Source organism: Chiloscyllium plagiosum, chromosome 20 (assembly GCF_004010195.1).
Source record: "Chiloscyllium plagiosum isolate BGI_BamShark_2017 chromosome 20, ASM401019v2, whole genome shotgun sequence".
In the NCBI taxonomy this organism is placed as follows: domain Eukaryota; kingdom Metazoa; phylum Chordata; class Chondrichthyes; order Orectolobiformes; family Hemiscylliidae; genus Chiloscyllium; species Chiloscyllium plagiosum.
Genome location: NC_057729.1, coordinates 41,437,520 through 41,458,400, shown reverse-complemented (window position 1 = coordinate 41,458,400; position 20,881 = coordinate 41,437,520). Strand labels below are relative to the sequence as shown.

The 20,881-nt window shown below is 38.4% G+C and overlaps 1 protein-coding gene across 2 annotated transcripts in view; it reads right to left on the bottom strand.

Moving 5' to 3' along the window:
• Positions 1-20,881, bottom strand: part of LOC122560199 (proto-oncogene tyrosine-protein kinase Src-like) — a 166,290-nt gene that overhangs the window by 58,140 nt on the left and 87,269 nt on the right. Inside the window, exons 3-4 of one of the 2 annotated variants that reach the window (XM_043710602.1) lie at positions 6,489-6,588; positions 2,757-2,771 (exon numbers count right to left, since the gene is read on the bottom strand). In XM_043710602.1, the coding sequence (XP_043566537.1) occupies positions 2,757-2,771; positions 6,489-6,588 (115 nt within the window). The remainder of the gene's footprint in view (positions 1-2,756; positions 2,772-6,488; positions 6,589-20,881) is intronic. The other variant, XM_043710603.1, reaches the window with a different exon arrangement.

The window sequence follows — 20,881 nt, the reverse complement described above, 5'->3', positions numbered from 1 at the left end:
GACCTTGGAGTGCAGGTTCATAGCTCCCTGAAAGTGGAGTCACAGGTAGATAGGATAGTGGAGAAGGCGTTTGGTATGCTTTCCTTTATGGTCAGAGTATTGAGTACAGGTAGGATAAATAGACAAAGTCTTTTCCCTGGGGTTGCGGAGTCCAGAACTAGAGGGCATAGGTTTAGGGTGAGAGGGGAAAGATATAAAAGGGATCTAAGGGGCAACGTTTTCACGCAGAGGGTGGTACGTGTATCGAATGAACTTCCAGAGGAAGTGGTGGAGGCTGGTACAATTGCAACACTTAAAAGGCATTTGGATGGGTAAATGAATAGGAAGGGTTTGGAGGAATATGGGCCGGGTGCTAGCCGGTGGGACTAGATTGTGTTGGGATATCATGTAGGCATGGACGGGTTGGACCGAAGGGTCTGTTTCCATGCTGTATATTTCTATGACTCTACAACTCTATAACTTCATAATTTTTGAATGTTTTTAACTGCATGACCTTCAGTTAATCTTTAAGTTATGTAAAAAGCACAGCAAGAGATTTTGCTTCAGCTGCATTAAGCAATTCAAAGGTTTGGCTGTTTTGAAGAGATTGCTTTTTCTCTCGGGGCTATTGCTGAATCTCATATGCATATTGTGAAATCAAAATTTGCCATGATTCTGTACAATCAGGCATCATATTAAAATAGGATTGCTTTTAGGAAAATGATTTTTTTCAAAACATTATGTAATGTTTTCATGAGAGGTAGATAGGTGCAGTTTGCTAATGCTGCTGAATATTAGCAGTATTAAAATAAAGAATAAGCATTTTAGATCACAGTATTAATTCACTCATGTGACTGACTGTAAATGATTGAAGATTACTGTTAACAAATACATAAGACCATTTGTTAGTTATACTAGTGCATGGCAGGTAGTTACTAAGCAATTGTTTTAATTCAAAAGATTTTAAAATGTTTCATTGGTGTCTTTGAATCCAATTTTTAAAGAGTGTTTTTGAAGCCTGAGAAACAAGCAAGGTTGCCAAAAATGTTCAGAGCTACAGTTTTCACAATATTTCGCTTTTTTTTTAAACCTATTATGCCAATAATAACTGGTTCAATCTTGGAGGGTTTTAAATTAGCTCAGAAAAAAATCACACAGACCTGATTATACTGCATACAATTTACATTTAAATTTCAACAATCCCTTACATGGATTACGGCAATCTTGGATGAACTGTTCTGAAGAAACATCACAACAGAGTGAAGATTCTACTCCCAAGAACTTCAAGGGCCTCCGAATCAGTATCAAAAATCTCTCTTTCACCTCTAAATCTTATCAACAATTAATTATATGTCTGGAAATTTTATTCTGGTGAGATGAGAAGAACATGTATCAGAACTGTACTTCTTCCCAGCACAATCCTACCAAGATGTTCATAGTTATCTGATTGTTCCCATGCAAAGAGTCAAAAGACCTTCTGACACCATTTATAAGAAACGCAAGACCATTTGTGAATGTTTCACACAACCTTCAGGATTGTCTCCAAAAGCTGAATCTCAGCTATTTCAGGCAGGCAAGCAGCCACATGCTGTAAGCACAGAAACAGATTAAAGTGGATCTACACAACAGGCTTATTTATCTGCAATAATTCTAAATTACAGCCATAGGCTGGCTTCACTGACATCAAGTACAGCAGAAAGTTTCACTGAAGACTAGCTCAAGACCAATCATCTGTACCTGCCTGAGTAGTGTCACGCATGGAGAGAGAGTGCATATTTGGAGGCACAGTATAGTTGGGCACACTATATCAACAAAAAACAAACTGGTGCTCATTTATGTTTGTTTCCATACTTAATTCACGATAAACACTGCATTCGAATTGTTTTTGTGCAAGATGTTAGTCCTCATTTTTGTCCAGCTTGCTCGACGAATAACTGATAACAGCCATCAGAGTGGCAAAGCATTATGTGCGCATCTCGAGAATCTATGAGTTCAAAGGTATAATCTGGTTCATTCAACAGCACAAGTTTTCAAACAGAAGTCTCTGAGCCCCAAAAGCTCCATATGTCTACAGAATCAGTAGATTCCTGCCCTGTTCTCAGTTTTTCTTTACTTGTTGAGTTGCTAGAACATTTTTGCCATTACAGGACATCAAAAAATATGGTTCACTACAATGATAACATAACAGCTCAAAAGGAAACTTCGGTGGGGTGTACCATGACTTGTCACTAATCAGCATCTTTTGGATCTGGTTATGATCAGTTAGGAGTTAGAAGGTAGGCCAATCCATTATCCTCCTGGTTTACACACTATGTTGAAGTTTGAAAGTTTTGCCAACTCTCTGAAGGAATGCCATGATATCGAGGCACTAGTGTTGGACTGGGATGGACAGTGGGAGAAGTCAGACGACACCAGGTTATTGTCCATTAGGTTTATTTGAAATCACAAGCTTTTGGAACATTGCCCCTTCATGAGGTGAAGGGGTGATGCTCCGAAAGATTGTGATTTCAAACAAACCTGTTGGACTATAATTTGGTGTTGTCTGACTTCTGAAAGGGTGGTTAGAGTAGTGATCATCACAGGAGCTGACACAATATATGCAAGCGATCTCCTGATCTTTAACATTTGAAAACTCTCCCTTCTGGTCCACCATGTATAATTGGAAATATCTTTGCCAACCAAGAGAAAGGCTTTCTACAATGGTCGCACTCAGAGTTGCATAAATTCATAAAGGGACAACATATTAAAAAAGGATAAATATAGATACCAATACAGACCTGCCATCCAATCTCCTAAATTTAATCAATGTTGCATGTGAAAAAAGAAAAGGGCATTAGATTATACCCATGCAGTACAAGTCATGACTTTAAAGAAAAGCAGTAGTTACAATTTATCATTCACTAAAGCAACACACAAGATTAAGAACACTTTTTTTTCTAACAATTCCAATCTAGAAATTTCAAATGTAACAAAAATAATAGACTTGCCATTCACTAAGGATAGTTATTAACAGCAAGAAGTTATAACATTTTCTCAACAAAATGTTGTGTCACATTATTAGAAAATAGAACAAAAAGAGGCCAATTTTGACTCAGGACACCGAAGAAAAGGGTACAATTAAATCAATCGCTCATTGTATATCTCTCAAACTTTTATTTGCACCAACTTCATTGGGGGAATTGCATAAAAGGAGGCTTGCCGCAGCCTGGGTTCAATTCCCAGTCAGGGAATGATGTTCTATTGTTCGGATTCTTGTGGTGCCGTGGCAATGTCCCTGTCTCTGAGTCAGGAATCCTGAATTCAAGTTTCACCTGCAGTGGTTGTTTTATAACATATTTGCACAGTATGATTAAAAATACTATAACAGGCTTCTCAGTCAGCTTAACCATCTGACACTAACACCAAAGTCAAAAAATGCTTTTGTGTTTTTATTAAATTTACATCTAATGTTGCCTTTTCTTTAGTAGGTACAAAAGTATGAAGAGTCAATCTGCTCTCCATCGTAAGTACATTGATGGGTTCAGGGGCTGTGATGGCGTAGGGTAAAAAGTGAACAAAATAAATACAGAATTCCTATAGACTCTCATCCAATTGTGCAGCAGTTAAAAGCATGATAGCAGCTTGGGATGGTCTGACAAAGTTTCCTTAAAGTGGTAGTTTCTCTTCTTATGACACTGCGATTCTGATAAAATGTGGAAAGGCAATTTAAACTAACAACAATACTTAAATGTTGGTAAAGGACTATTGCTTTCAAAAAAGTGAATCGTAAGGCCAATTGTATATATCCTTTCATGGGATGTGGGTCATTGGAAATGCTAACATGTGTTGCCAATCGCTAATTGCCATTGATCTGCTTGGCTTACTAGGGCATTTCAGAGAGCTGTTAAGAGTCAGTCGCAGTGCTGTAGATCTGAAGTCACATGTAGGCCAGACCAGGTTAAGGATAGCAGTCTTCGTTCTCTGAAGGACATTAGTAAATTGGATGGGGTTTTGCAACAATTGATAACAATTTCATGGATACCATTAGTTAGACTGGTTTTATATTCCATATTTATTAGCTGAATTCCATTTCCACCAGCTGTCTCTGGTTTGTGAGTCTATATTACTGCTTCACCACATTCTCCCCTATACACAATATATAACATATGCAAACATACTCCATAACCCTGTTCCAAAAACCTAGATTTAAAGGTCAATTTAAGCCAAATGCAAGTCAAAGTAATATCCATAAAATGTTCCATCCATTACATTCCAACTGAATTTATGCTGAACTAAATCAAAAATCTTGAGGATTTAAAACATGAAGATTATAGAAGCTCAATAATTATCCATGCCCTATCCATTAACTCAGTGGAAGTAATTGACACTGGGAAAAGAGGATTATGAACTGAGCAAACAGTGAAATTCAGACATAATGTGGAAAACTTATCTCACTAATAGTTACTTCCCTAACAGTTATATCTGTTGTTATACAGAAAAATTGATAACAATTATTAAACTAATTTTATCTTATGCAGCCATTTTCCTTTTCTTAAAATTTACCTTCTAAACTGCATTGCCTGCAGTATGATCAACACAAAGTCTTTGAAAACAGAATGCAAAAATGGCTGTAAGAGTGATTCCTCGCCTCTCTACTAAGTTCATACTTGAAATTGCATTTCCATATTGAGGAACTGAGTGGAAGTCACAAGATTCTATTATGGAAGCATAAAAAATCAAATTGAATCATCCACTGGTAACATACTGCTGTAGATGATCAGCAGTATGTTACACACATACCCTTTTGACTACTAAAGAAATATAACTTGTGAGGACATGCTTAGAACTGAAGAAAGTATCCTATCATGCTTACCTACTGACAAATACACAGAATTCCTGACAGCTGCTAAAATGGGTGTTGTTGGCACAGTCTCCCTAAACAGAATACTATCTCCTTTGCTAACTGTTCAAAGAGTACAAGATAAGATCCTTTCCCAGAATGGCTTCCCTCCTGTCTGGTGGTGACCACACCAAGCAAGTCTGGCAAGGCAAATACTGATGCCAAATAATGGACTCAGTGCCCTTACTGTTACATCAATGTGGACTTAGTAGTAATGAGTCAGATGGGGAAACGGGTTCAAATTCTGTTCCAGAGCTTCAGCACTTAATCTTAGCTGACATTTCAATATAGTACTAATCAATGCATTGTTAAAAATCACACAACACCAGGTTATAGTCCAACAGGTTTAATTGGAAGCACACTAGCTTTCGGAGTGACAATCACCTGATGAAGGAGCATCGCTCCGAAAGCTAGTGTGCTTCCAATTAAACCTGGTGTTGTGTGATTTTTAACTTTGTTCACCCCAGTCCAACACCGGCATCTCCAAATCAATCAATGCATTGTATGAGATGAGAACATTAACAGCCACAGTCCCTGCTCAGGGAGATAAAAGACTATTCAAAAGAGAAAAGAAGCTCAGCAATCAGCTGGCACCACCAAAACAGATGAATCATTGGACTGGTGTTTGTGGGATTTTGCTTTAGCCAACTTGGCCGAAACATTCACCTGCAGAGTCTGCATTTCAAAATTGCTTTTTGTGTCATTTTTAAAAGACACTGTTTGGAGGCACGGTAATGTGCTGCACAATTTTAATTCAGCACTAAGCACAATTGTATTTCAGTTGATACGGCCTGACAATATACTATAAAAAAACATAAAGCATGTCCCTTTAATAAAACCTTGCAAGAATGTTAAAAAACTGGATTCAATATGACCCTACCACTCTGTCAAACACTGAAATGGATTTCCCAAATGCTCAACAGTAAATTAAACAGTAATTGATTAGGTTAAAACGACTGAGAAAAGACACCAAGGGATTTTTTTAAAGAATCGTTAAGGATGGCTACTAAGATTAATTCAGCCACTAAAGTTTTGATCAAGTAAAAAATGGTACACTAATTGCAAGGTTAGCAGTGCTTGGGATAAGCTTCTGAGAAGGCAAGTGCAAGGAATGTCAGACACACACACAGTTCATCAAAGGAATGTTTTAGATGCCAAAAGAGCTTTTAAGCAACTTTTATTTGTTCAACAATGTAATGTGCTGTTGGCAGTGCATTGCATTTGCTAATTTGATGGTGTGCATTAAATATTTGACAGACTACTTGTTGAATATTCACAGAGAGGGCAGAATTTGGTAAATAGCCCACTCTGTCTGAACAACACTTTCCCTTAAAATGATGGAATTGTCCATTCAAAGCCACTTAAACCGGCTAAAATGTTGGCACGTAAATTAGTTAAATTCAGATTCAGAATATACCGTTTGGAACTCAATCCTAAATAATTACCTTAATCTAAGAAAGCTGGGCTGGTCAGGAAGATTCATCAGATTAATTGAATCTCCTCGGATAATAATATTAAAAGCAAGTGGAGGAAGGAGGGAAAAAAAACCCTGAAAGAAACGATTCACTGTTGTTCAGCAAATGCTATAGCCACAATAAATTCCAGTGACGTCAACTAATTTCATACTTACGTATTGTTAACAATCTGTAGTCGCTCCCCTTTGTTAAAGGATAGATCACTCGCCGTCCTGGACTCGTAATCATACAATGCCACAAATGTGGTGACTCCACCTGGAAAGAGAGAGAAACATCTGAGAAAATCACACCCTGCAAAACGCTGCAAATGACATCCTTAGTTAGTTCACATTTTGCAGGGAACACAAGCCTGTCTGCTTGCTTTCATGTTGTTTCCCTTGAACTCTCTTTCTGAGTTACTATCTGCTGCTTGAAATACAGGTGCATGTGGCCACTAATGATCAAACAGCAGGGACTAGGAGTGTTTCTTGATCAGATTGCTTTATCATCCTTAGTGAGCTACCATGTTTCATCACCGACTTTATTGCCTCAGTGCTGCTGGATCTATCAAAGGATATTTATCATCAGAATTGTCTGGCTTGCAATTGAAAAATAATGATACATAAAACATGACTGATTTTTTTGGCAATGATGCAGAAAAGCAGCAGACAAGGAAGGAATGCAGACGCAGTGACCTAGAGGTATTACTGTGCCTGAATGTAGGAGGGATAGTGTGATTCCAATGAAAAGGGATAGTGTGATGTCCGTCTACATCATGATGTCAGTGGCTAGATCATCATAAATTGGGCAGTTCAATCCATTACGATTGAAGATATGTTTATATAGCACCTTCAGTACATGAAGAGATTCAGAAACAAAAATTCCATAACCGATGGAGTAATTTTGAAAAGTAATGTTGGATACTGAGCAGCTAATCTGTATCCAGTAAGCTCCCACAAACAGCAAGGTGATATAGAATGGATAATCTGTTCACTTGAGATAAACGTCTCCCACAAATTCCAGGGATAATTCCTTGTTCTCCTTTGAACAGTACCATGGTATCCTTTACATCCACCTGAGACGGTCATGGTTTATGTCTCAGATAAAAGCAAAGCGTAGCACCCTTTCAATATACACTGGGCTGTCAGTTGGTTGGGTTCAACTCAATTGGTTGGATAGTTAGTTTGTGAAGCAGTGTGACGTCAATTGCATGGGTTGAATTCACATCACTGGCCAATGTTATCGTGTGAGACTCTCCCTCTCACCGTCTCCCATTGCCCAAAGTATGGTGGCCCACAGGTTAACACACCACCAGTCATCTCTCTTGAATGAGAGAACAGCCCCATGGTCTGGTAAGACTTTGGCGACTTGATGATGGACTGTCAACCTTGGTGTTTGTGCTCATGGAAGATGAATAACTTTCTGATTTAGCGGGGAGGAGTCACTTTCAAACCACTTCTTATGCCAAGATGATAATGACATGCTGCAGGACCCCACATTCGGGACCCCACAGCACAGTCTTGGGCTGGGTGTTGGACTAATGAAGCACGAAGGTCAGCCTAAACAAAAATGGATGGATTGTATGGTGGGGGGTGTGATGCAGAAAGTAAAGAAAAAGTAGTGAGGAACAGGCTGGGTCTACAATAAGACAAGCAAAAATCCTTGCAAATTACAGTCTTAAGTGGCCCCTTTAAGAACAACTGGTTGAGTTGCTCAGTGGCTGAAGGAGGAGTCCACAGCATAGCTTGTACTACCAGAGTTCGCAAACCTATTAGGAAAAGAGGCTTGAAATTACATAGAAGAATGGGTATGTGTCCTGTACACCTACAGGGCAACGCTAACCAATAAGATGGATAGTGCACATTGGATGCAAAAAGAGGAACTCTGAGATTCAATTTCTAGTACATGTTTCAACATTGTTTGTCAACAACAAAAAAAAGCCAAACACATCATAGATTTAGACCCCATCTTCTCTCAACAAAGCAAATATGCGATTGAGGTCTCAAAGAGCATTCAGGCAATGAAATAACATGACACAAGAAAACTATTTGAAGGAGTTGCTAACAATCTACAAAGGTATGCTTCATTTAAATGAGAAAGCATCAGAAAATGTGAAACATTTTACAGAATTGTTGCAGAAAACAAATTAGCACAATTCCAATGTCTTTTGCCATAAAAATTCATGTGTGTTAACGTGGGAATAAAGTCACCATCATACCAGAGGGCTGCTCTCTCGTCAGAGAGAGATGGCTGGTGGTGGTTTAGCCTGAACGTCACCATTCCTCAGACAAGTAGAGAGATTGAGAAGGAGAGTCGTTCATGGTAGGCTCAACTGATGCAAGAACTGAACCAAAACTGTTGGCATCACTGAGCTATCAGACCCCCTGCATATATGGTGCACATCACAGAAAATGATGTAGGACAGGGTTAAAGTAAAAATTAAAACGTCTTAGACACAGGTGTCACACATCTCAAATTTCCAAATCTTCAATGCTTTTAAATTTTAGTTGTAGTTTCCAAAATGTTTTTAAAAGCGACAGGCTCCGGTCAAAGATGTTGGTTCCTAGCTTGCATTATCCAGTAAAACATTTTTATGAACAATACTAACTAATTTGCTGGTCAAGCACACTGGATACAAATTTCCTTTCAAGCTTGGTGGTAATATTACTTAGTGTAGCTCAGAACAACGCAAGACATCGGTAGGTTTTTGTGAGACCAGCAGAGCTGAAGAAGGAAGTTGCAGGGGACGCTCGAAAATTCCACGTTCAAACTAAAATGATCTCATTTCAGGTCTGCCACTGCCCTGAGGCAAACGAGTTTTGTCCTTCCCTTTTGCGTTTCAATTGTATTTTCAAAGGTAGATTTCTCAGTTTATTGATGAATGAAATGCACTGGAGTAGGGCAAGTTCTTGGCTTCCAATTGTCCCTGACTATGAAATATTAATTCTACCATATTGTGCTGGGAGATGACAATAACCTTTCTGCTCTCCAACAGAAACCACTGCATTGGTTTTCTGTCAGTGCTTTTCCAAGCAACAAAAATCATCATCATGGGAGAAATTGTTTCCCTTCACAAAGGGAATGAGGAGGAGAGGGCATAGATTTAAAGAAATTGGCAAACGAAGCAGAAGTACATGAAAATAAAACGGTTTCATGCAATGAGTGATTAAGTTTGGAATGCACTGCCTGAGATATGGTGGAGACATGTTCAGTTGAGGCATCCAAGTGTGAATTAGATTCTTATCTGGAAAGGAAGATCATTCAGGATTATAAAGAGAAGGTGGTGTAATGGCACTAAGTGAGTTGTTCATTCAGACAGCCAGTGCAGACATGATGGGATGAATGGCTTTCTGTGCTGTAAAAATTCTGTAAATTTCCTGGCACTTATTTGTACATGACAGGAGATATCATTCCACTGGCTTATGCTCGTTTTTCTCATTTAATTAAAAATACGCCGACTGAATCACAGCAGTCTCTGAAAATGCAATTTCATTAGATAAAAAGATAAGCAGGCAACTTTCTTGGACTGCTATGTCTAAATTGTAGCTGCTTTTACCTTGTACCACCAGTTGTCAGTATGTGGGTCTTGCACTGCTGTGTCAATCAAAATATAAATGCTGATTTTTTTTTGGCACTGCAGTCCAGAAGATCCATATTTACGAGATATCCCCACAGGGAACTGCACTTCTTGGAGCTGATACAAAGCACTGATTGATAGCCGAAATACAATTTCTTCAATGGGACGATGAGAAAGGTCAAAAGGACATCACATTTGCACACAGCGATTCCTTGTAGTGGCATTATTCTTCACTTCTACCAGAAATGTGAGTAACCTGAGTCCTGCGGATGGGTGAACTGGCTCCCCTTCTTTATTCACTCGCTCCCTTGGATGGCCACAATGAGGTTAATTTTAAAAAGATCCGTTCCCTTGTGCATACCTTTCTCTCTGACTCAAATGAACTTATGATTTCGAAGCATAGTGCCCATGCGCACACACACACAAATTAAGAGATGTATCCAAAAAGATACATTTTAAAATTAAGGATCAGTTTCTGAATTATTCATGATGAATGAAAAATTGAATATTGCGGGTGTTGCAATGGATTTTTCAGTAATATTGATAGTTGAAGTCCATTTTGAGGTTTTTAAAAATCATTTAAGGGAGGGGGCATTGCTGCCTGGGCCACCATTTATTGGCTATCCCAGAGGGCAATTAGGAGTCAACCACCTTGCTGTGGGTCTGGAGTGATGTGGAGGCAAAATACACTCTAAGTTTAGACCTAGATTGACAGAAAGTACAGACCAGGTTTCTCTACTTAACAAGAACTACATTTTGCGACAAATTAAAAGTTTCCAGTCACAGGTTAAAAACCACCGACGTATAACCACCAGTTAAAACTCTAGCATCCTTGTATTATTCTCTAAACACACATGCAGGCAGATACAGTCAGGTTTTCTTTAAAAATTGATGGTATGTTTGGAAGGAAGTACTAGGAAAGCAGTACAATGGCTCCTGTCTGCATGGTCTGCTGAACATGTGCCTGCCAGGGCTCACTCTTCAATGATCTCTCTCTTCTCCAAGTACTTTCACTTGCTTGTAGGAGACACAGAGTGACTGGTTCACAACATATTACAGTTCTGACTTATTGGTTAAAAGCAACAGCTTGCCTAGATGGAAAATAAACTGTCTTCCTTCAGGCTTTAAAATTGTTTTATTTCAGAGTCCGAGACAACACTTTCTTTTTTGAAAGTCCAAAGGCTCCTGGCGGTCTCATTCACACCCACAAGTTGTTCAATTAACTATGAGCCAATTACAATTTTGTTGGCAGGCAGAAAGCTTCTCATCGACACTTAGTCATCAGTCCACAGACCAATTAGCTACCTGCTGGTGACTAAATCTAATTTTTTTTACACACTCCTTGGCTCCAGTTTGAATTCTGTAACCTCTACCAGTGCTTGAACAAACAACAGTATAAACAGCATTTACAATAAGTGTTGATAACTTGTTTTTTCAAAGTGCAGCAATCCCTTCCATAGTCCTTTGTTTTTAAAATAGTCCTTTTCAGATTTTAGTCTAAAATCAAAAATACAGAAAAATAAAAAGATTTGATCTTTACACCAAATACTTAGTGAATATTTTATTTAAATGTATTGGTATTGCCAAATCATTTGGCTATAATGCACTGTGGACATATTTGCATTCTCTTAAGCAATTATAGCTTGCATTTTATCTCTTTGGCTGATATAGCTTTATAACAAGCAGAAAACTATTACAGTGTCATCTGTTGCATCCATTTACTCTTTCCCAAAGTTAAGCTATTACCATTAAAGTAGGAAAGAACATCTGGGCTAGATATCCAACTCATTTTCAGAATTAGCTGAGTGACTAAAAACAGATGACTACAACTAGAGTAAGACAATGTTCCTGAAAAGGACATTGCATTAAGATCCATTCAATTTGATTATGTAATTCAGTTCTAGCGGAAAAATCTGGAGAATAGCTCTGCATCTTGTCGGAGTCAGATGTGTCTCCCAATAGCTTGAGTAACAATATCGAACTAACTAATGTAACTCGTACCTCATTGCAATCACACATTAACATATAAGTGGAGAAGGTAAGATGCTCCCCTTGTTAAAACTTGATGGTGCTTGTTCCTTTATCACTGTAAACTAAACAGGCTTCTAAATCCATCAGGAACAGAGAAATAGTGGCAGCATCTTTCCAACTACAAATTTCACATAGCCCATCAGCTGTGGGTATCACTATTTAATAACTTAAGAAATCATGGTGAAAAAAAAATAAACTCTACCGCAGAGAAGAGGACCAAGTGAATTTCCAGCTTTAAAGACTACACCACGTTAAGAATTATTCATACAGACAGACAGAGTCAGCAGCTGCAAATGCTTGAACAAACATGCAGTTACTAGGAACCCATGGAACAATCAACATGACAGAAACAGTACTCCAGGCTATTGTCTTTCTTTTCAGACTTGGTAAGAAGAACAGAAAGAAACAATGTGCGCTAGAAAGAGCTTAGAGATGAGTCTCAGCTGACAGCGATAGATTCGATTGGGAAGGGAGGATCTGTCTTGGTTAGAGCTGGAAAACCCTGAATAAATTGTGCAAACATCTCATTGGACATGGGAACAAATTGTGCAAATAAAAATGCCCAAGAAGGCAACAAGTAAATGAAAGAAGTACTTGCAGCTCACAGTGAGCAATGCTGCCGTAGCGAATGGATGCCATAAGACAAGGCCCAAGCAGGGAAAATCAAAGGCCATCAAGATACTTAACACTGAAATTGCAGCACTGGGAATGTTGCAGAGAACAATTAAGGTGACAAAGTGAATAAATTGAAAACCAAAGTAGAGAAAATCTAATAGAAGAATATAGAAGAAGAGCAAAAGATCTATAATATAATTTTTAGGTGGAGAAATTTATTGCAGCTGTAGATACAAAGTTTTATTTGGGAAAATTCAGGAAAAAGCCTCACGTTTTACATTACGCCAGGTAAGGTGGGCAGTTACTCATTTTGATCACAAGAAAGCAGGAAACTTTTATTCTGCTTGTAGAGGGTGGGAAACTTCCATAAGACTACAAAATGTGGGAAAACCCCAGGGATCAGTTTCAATACAAACATTACTGTTAAACAGAATTGGAAGCTTTAAGAGGAAAATAATACTGCATTTTTGTACAGGACCATTTAAAAGCTATGGGACAAGGAAAACAAAACAGCATTGTTATTTACAGAATTAAAAGTCTTCCAAGAAAAAGAAATTACAGCAACATTGAGATTCTGTTGAATTTAAAAACCACAATATAGGAAGAATAAATAATTACATCAAGAAATTGTCACAGGAGAAATAATACAATTTGTAAAATCTAACATTAGCAAATGACAAAAGGGAACATAGGATTGGACATGTTGGAGAAAATAGTTCTTAAGATAGAAACTGCTTCCAACTTAATTGCTAAATCACAAGCTGAGCAAGTACATATACTTTTATCTTCGGTATGACCTAGAACTAATGACTTTATGAATTACTGAAAAAAAGAAGGAACTCATACTTTTAAAAATGTCCAACAAGCTTTTGGAAGTTACATAATCTTGGAAAAAATAAAAGATTTGAAAGAGCAAAATTAAACACGAGTTCAGCATCCAGGATCAATCCATGAGTAACTCCAATAATGATCACTACAGGTTGTTGACAAATCTGACTGTGGAGCTTTGAAATTAGAATTTGAAATTAGAAGAGACAGAATTGTTGTTGGAATCATTGATCCACTCTGACAAACGAAAGCTTCATCTGTAAAATTACATGTCAAATCTAAAGGATGTGCAGAGGTAGGATACAGTTTTTACAGCAGCAATGTGATAGAATCAGCAGCATTAGAAAAAAATACTCAACACATTCCTAAGGAAGTTTAGTGATTCAAACAGCTCAAGTTTTAGAAAATCTGTTAATCTCAATAGACATGTCATTAATTTCAAATGTCAGCATATTCTCTGATCCAATTTTGTGGCTGAAGAAAAGAAAGTTACAGCCTACAGAGAGAAAACCACAAGGTGCAGATGGGTTAACTCTCAATATTGAAATGTATGCTATAAGTCACTGTGCAAGATAAAGAGCATAAAAGTTGTGAAAATATATTAAAATGTATGGTTTAGAACAAACACTGTTCACATTTGAGTCTGCACACTGGCCTTCACAGCTTTGAGGTAGTTTAGCTAGTTCTAGGAGATAACAAACAGGTTAATAAAAGCACATTATTTGAAGAAAAGTTAGCCAGAGGACCATGAGTCCAGGAACAAATTTTTATTGTCCATTTGGTCAACAGGGAATGGTAAAGATTTTCATTGAGCTTCCCAGAGTAATGGCATGACTCAAAAAGAAGCATCTATTGTTGTTATCTATGTTGGAATAAAAGAATTGTTTATATTATAAACGGGAAGAAAATCAGTGATGAAATAAGAATGGTGAAAATGTTTTCTATCACTATCAGCACTGAAGAACCATCAGAAGACAGAAGTCAGGGGAATTTGTGAGCAGATACTAATACTGACAGCAGGAATAAACTGTGCAAGCCTTTCGAGCTCATTGAGAAATCTTTAAGTGAAGTTAAACAACTAAATTATCTGCAAAACAAATTGTTGTCACCGATCTGAATGTCAGAGGTTTCAATGACAGAAGTGCACTGAGAACATTTCAAATCATTTCAAACATTGTGCAAAGGAGAATTATCCATACCAGTTACAACAATCATGCTCAGCAGCAATCTTCCAGTAGCACAACTGAGGAAAATATGTGATGCACCAGTGTAACATCCATGTAGGGAGAATGAAGACATCCAAATGAATAAACCAGTTGAAGGAAAGCATTTACATACTTCAACACGGATCAACAGCAAATTGAGAATAAAGCTGTGTTTATACAAAATGAAGATGAGTTATGTACAACTTCACTGAAACCAGATGAATGCCTACAGATTCAAGACCTGTTCAATAAGAAAAATAAGTCTGACTCAGACATCCAAGATACAGCAAACTAAACAAACATTTTTTCCACCAAGCAGCCATCTTCCATGATGGAAATTTGTGAGATAAAAGATCACTTAGATGTTGTTATGGGAAAGCTACCCAATTCGGCAGGGAAGAGCTCCTTTGTGAGAGACATTCAGAAGGTTAATGGTCCATCAGACAAGATAATGTTTTAGTTAGCAGGAACAATGTCCTCTGAGAAGGACACCTAAAAGATAAATGATCTTATTATGGAGAGAAAGGTTACAGACCAGGCAAGGTCAAGATCAGAATCACAGTCAAGTGTCCACAAGCCAAAGACCCACCAATCTTCCAGGTCTAAAGAGAAAGTGTTCTGAAAGAATTGTGCAACTTCCAGAGCACCTGAATTTGTGAAGTTGGAGACGTGGGGACACATGGAGCAGACACAAATGTAATTGTATCCATAAATGTTTCCATTAGTAGGAGAGACTAGGACCCGGGTGCACAGTATCAGAGTGAAGGTGTGACCTTTTAGAACTGAGATGAGGAAGAATATTTTTCAGCCAGAGAAATGGTTAGTCTGTGAAACCCATTGCCGCAGAAGGATGTGGAAGCTTAGTCATCGTGTGTATTTAAGACAGATATAGATAGGTTCTGGATTAGGAAAGGATCAAGAATTACCAAGAGAAAGGAGGAGAATGGGGTTGGGAAACATATCAGCCATGATTGAATGGCAGAGCAGACTCAATCTGTTGAATGTCCTCATTCGGCTTCTATACCTTGTGGTCTAGTATGGTCTAAATGTACAAATATTAACTGCAAAGGGAGAAGCTTGGGAGAAAGATCACATGATGTCGCCTAGTCAGGTGACAAAACGTTTGCAACAAAAACTTCCAGCTCGGCGAACAGAACCACAATAACTAATGTAACTTTTACCAAATTGCTATCATGCAATATACTATACCTTAGGGAGACAGGAGCCTCTTCTTGTTAAGAATAGTTATTCCTCTACCACTTCAAGAAAAATAAGCCCTCAAACCCAGTCAAAGAAAGAGAAATGTTGCCAGAATCCTTTTACCACAAATACCACAGGCTCCGTCCCCGTGACTCCAATCAATGGCAAGTTAATGAACTATTTCAACAATCCAAAAGTGTTGCTGTTGTGTTCATTGGACAGAGTTCAAAGAACAATCCAACCATGTTTTCCCGATTTATAGTTTGCTCATATGTGCAAGACTTTTTAAATCAATTTAGCCCCGAATGTGAAAGGGCAAAGAACACATCAATTTATTATAATATAAAGAACAGCAACAAAGAGCCAATATTGCATACAGGCCCATCTCACGTGTCTGCCTTTCATTGCATAGTAATTGGTATGTAGTGTATTATGAATATTAATTGTTTGAAGGCAGAATGTGAAAAGAATGGCTTCTCATTAAAACATCTTTCTTGATTTTGCATCACAGCACATCAATGACCTTGGTGCTGACAAAGGTTGTGGATAATCAACAGCTTGGTTATACAAAATAGGAACCTTTAATAAACAGGATTCCGGAATGCTACACAATTGTGACTTAGTCAGTAGGACTCTAGCTTCTGAATTAGAAGATTCAGTGTTCAAGTCCCACACCAGAGCCCATGCATAAAAACAAGACTAATGCAGGACTGAGGCAGCGATATCATTGACACCTTTAAGCCAAGGTTCTGCCAGGCTTCTCAAGCAGATGTCAAACATTCCATGATATAATTTCAAAGAAAAATCAGGGATGTTGTCCCTGCAATCCTGGTCAGTATTTCATCCTCAACCATCATAAAAACAGATTATCACTTTGCTATTGCTTGGGGCATGCTGTGCACAAATTGGCTGCCCTGCTTCCTATGTGACAATAATCAGAGAATCCCTACAGTGCAGACAGAGGCCAGTTGGCCTATCAATACTCTGAAGAGCATCCCATCCTATCCCCATAACCTGGCATTAATTACCTAGCCTGTGTACTATGGGGTAGTTTAGCATGGCTGATCCACCTAACCTGCACATCGTTGGACTGTGGGAGGAAACTGGAGCACCCAGTGGAAACCCGCAGATACAGGGAGAACATGCAAACTCCACACAGTCACCCAAGGCTGGAATCAAATTCAAGACCCTGGCACTGTGAAGCAGCAATGCTAACCGTTGTGCCATCATGCCACCTTGGCTACGCTAGCTATACTTCAGAGGTCACAAGGTGCTTTGGGATATCCAGAGGTCATGAAAAGCCACATGTGAATGTCTGCCTTTCTGTCTGAGTGGCCACTGAATGACAACTTGCACGTATAACAACTGTTGTGTGGTAAAGTGACTCAAGGCACATCACAGGAGTGTTATCAAACAAACACTGGGCTCCATAAGGAGCTATCATGACCAGAAAACCCAAAAGAAAGGTATAATGAGAGAAACTAGGGAAATGCAAAACATTCTGGTGGAGTGGAGTAACTGCCTATTGCAGAAGTGACTCAGTTCATATTTCACTGACGTCAGATGAACATTCAGAAAGGAAGGCAAGCATTGACATCAAAGATCTTGAAATTATATGAAGTTATAAAAAAAAAGTGCTTTGCCCAGCAAAATTGCATTTCTGACATTCAGTAATTGATGTTCAGCTTTGCTGTAACTGAAAAATGTTGGCCGTAAGGCATGGGATGAAGGGATTCAGGAAATGGAGGCATACTGCCTGAATTTGGGATAAATATTCCTGCAGGTAATGCCTGACATTAAGACAGCTTTTCTGAAAACTGCCACATCAGATTTATGCCCCTTGATTTTCAATCATTTTTCTTCGCCTGTTGTCATTGCCCTCATAATTACTTCCAATTCCTGAGTGTCTTTATATCTGGTAAGTCAATTTTGTATGCAAGCTGTAAAGCCACATTAGTGTCTGAAACTCCAAACTGAAAGAAAAGATATAAAATCCCCAGCAAGAACAAGCTGTTCTAGACGCTTGAGCCTAATGTGAAATCACAGACATAACATTGCAACAGAGCCAGAGGGAGGAGAACAAAATCAATATGGAAGCTACTTGCCCGAATTGCTGATGATCTACTAACTCAATGACATGCTCAGCAGCTGCAAATTAATTCTCACTGCATCAAACCTTCAGTACCTGAATGTTCAGTGTGCTCTATCACAGATTGGCTCGATATCCTTCATGCAATCAACATCATTCATTTTAAAACTTTGTTCAGCAATTTATTTTTCTGCCCAGCATTGCTAAAATCAGGTCAAGATGCTCCAGTTATGACCAACATGTGTTCAAGTGTCCTGTGAAGATGGCACGTGCAACTACAATGTACACCTCATCCAAAAGACAGAATTGCAGAAAAGGTTAAAAATCATGTGCACATTCGCCCAAAGCCAGTTTGTGCATGTATTTCTTTCACTCTTAAGTCTTTATGCTCAATGGGTTAGTAGCAGGAATTAGAATATATCTAGATTGTAAGCAATGGTATTAACCAATTTTGGGACACCGATATTAGGAGCTTGGTGTGATGCTTTCTGAAGTATGTCTCAACAACGTGCTTCAACCCAACTCAAAGAAAATCCTCCATTACATGATTGCAGTAATTCCATTTTCTATACTGACTGTCCTTTCCAATGTGAAAATTAAAGATTTAGGGACTTATTAGACTAGATTACAGTGTGGAAACAGGCCCTTCAGCCCAACAAGTCCATACCGACCCGCCAAAGCGCAACCCACCCATACCCCTACATTTATCCCTTACCTATCACTACGGGCAATTTAGTATGGCCAATTCATCTGACCTGCACATCTTTGGACTGTGGATGGAAACCGGAGCACCCGGAGGAAACCCACACAGACACGGTGCGAATGTGCAAACTCCACACAGTCAGTCGCCTGAGGCGGGAATTGAACCCGGGTCTCTGGTGCTGTGAGGCAGCAGTGCTAACCACTGGGCCACCGTGCTGCCCACTTTATGTATAGAATAACATCTAATCATGTCCTTATGATGTTCCAAAACAATTTGCAATTCACAGATTACATTTGCAGTGCAATTATTTTGTAAGCAGATGTGTTAGCCCCTTTGCAAACAGCAAGATTTGATAAACAGCGAGAAAGTAAATGATCAGATAAGATGCTTTCTTTGGAGATGGTTAAGAAATGGTGAAGAAATGGGTACTGAGCTAAACATTGGGAAATGCCATGCTTTTTGTCCCCAAGTAACATTATTATTTCTTTACATTCACTTTGAGCAAGTAAACAAAACCTGAGTCTTCGTTTCATCTTAAAGATAGCATTTCTGACAATTCAGCAGACTCACAGAAGAATGTACTCGAGTCTACAGTAAGGCTTGAACTTTCTGACTATGATGTGAGGGAATTAGCAACTGAGCAAAGCTAACTAGTATGAAATCAGTGTTGATTTTCTCCTGTAAGTTATACTTACCAGAACTGTAAAGGAAGGAGCATTACAGCCCACAGATGATAGGAAGGAAAATTTTCATTTCGTCAGACCTTAGAAGTTGAAAGACCACACTGTGCCAATCAACCATAGCACCCAATCCCTTATTTAATAAGTTATGTTCAATAATTTCTAAAATAAAATCATACCAAAGCTATACACTAGACAGCAAACTTTTTCTAGATATGAAGTAAGGTTACCATTGATGGAGATTATGTGTGCTGTATATTGATCGTTGTACAATTGTGTCATCGATCAAACAGACAAGCATCTTTTGAAATATAAAATCAATTTGATGGGCACAACTCTACATCAGATCTTCATTTGTACAGGTCACATTAGAAAATAAGTGAAACAGAGGGAAATTACTTCTCAGTTTTCATTGCCTGTTATTTCCCAGTACGGCTCATCCAAGCTGCAGTGTTGACTCAGCTGAGCTTTTTCCTGCAAATTCCAAATTCACTTGCTACCACAGGGCAAACTAAATGAGTCACAATTGCTTACACGCAGAGATCAGTTATCACAACCACTGACTCACACTAAGTTTTGCATGGCTGATGGAGTCAGTAATATTAATTTGCACAGTGGCCAGTGAAACAAATGGAATGATAAATAGAAAAAAAAAATAATGAGAGAAATTCATTAAGAATGACAAGTACCAAAGTAATATAGTTTAAAGTGGGGGCATGCTGTCTGATTAACAGGCATGGAGTAATATTGTAGCTGTTCTATGAGTGTTTCATGCTGACACTGGGTATAAAGTGGAGTTATAACTGTCATGTAGTACAGGTAGATCTCAATATTGTACCAGCCCTCAACACATGGACTCAGATTTAAGACTATGGACAATAGATGCTTGAAGAATTTGAGTAAGAACCCTTTTTAACACAGCAAGTGGGAGTGACCTGGCCGTCATTATCCACAAGAATGGTGAAAACAGAAACAATCAATGAATTGTACTAAAATTGGTCAAACATTTGAGGGAAACAAACTGGCAGAACTTTGGATTAGAATGGGGGAATAGGACAGATTGGGTGTCCCAACAGAGAGATGGTAAGGATTTGATTGGTTGATCTCCTACTGTACTGTAATAATGGTTATATCAATTGGTTAACAAATGATACAGACACTTTCTCTACTGTTTAAAAAAAAAATTATTTGGAGATGCCGGTGTTGGACTGGGTGTACAAAGTTAAAAATCACACAACATCAGGTTATAGTCAACAAGTTTAATTGGAAGCACTCACTTTCGGAGCGCCGCTCCTTCATCCGGTGGTTGTGGAGGACACAATTATAAGACACAGAATTTATAGCAAAAGTTTACAGTGTGATGTAACTGAAATTATACAGTGAAAAATACCGTGATTGTTAGTTGAGGCTTTCATCTGTTAGAATGACCACTTCATCTGTTAGAATCACTTCTTTCATATGTAAATCACAGAACATTTTTTTTTAAAAGTTACATTCTCAGATTAACTGTAACAATTGGTGTCAGCCAGATAATATGTTGAAGGTGTTAGCCCCCTGTGTTCCCTGTCTGTGCCATAATGTTTAGACTAATTCTAATCTAAAAAGTGAGTTAACAGAGTCTTACATGGATTCATGCAGTTT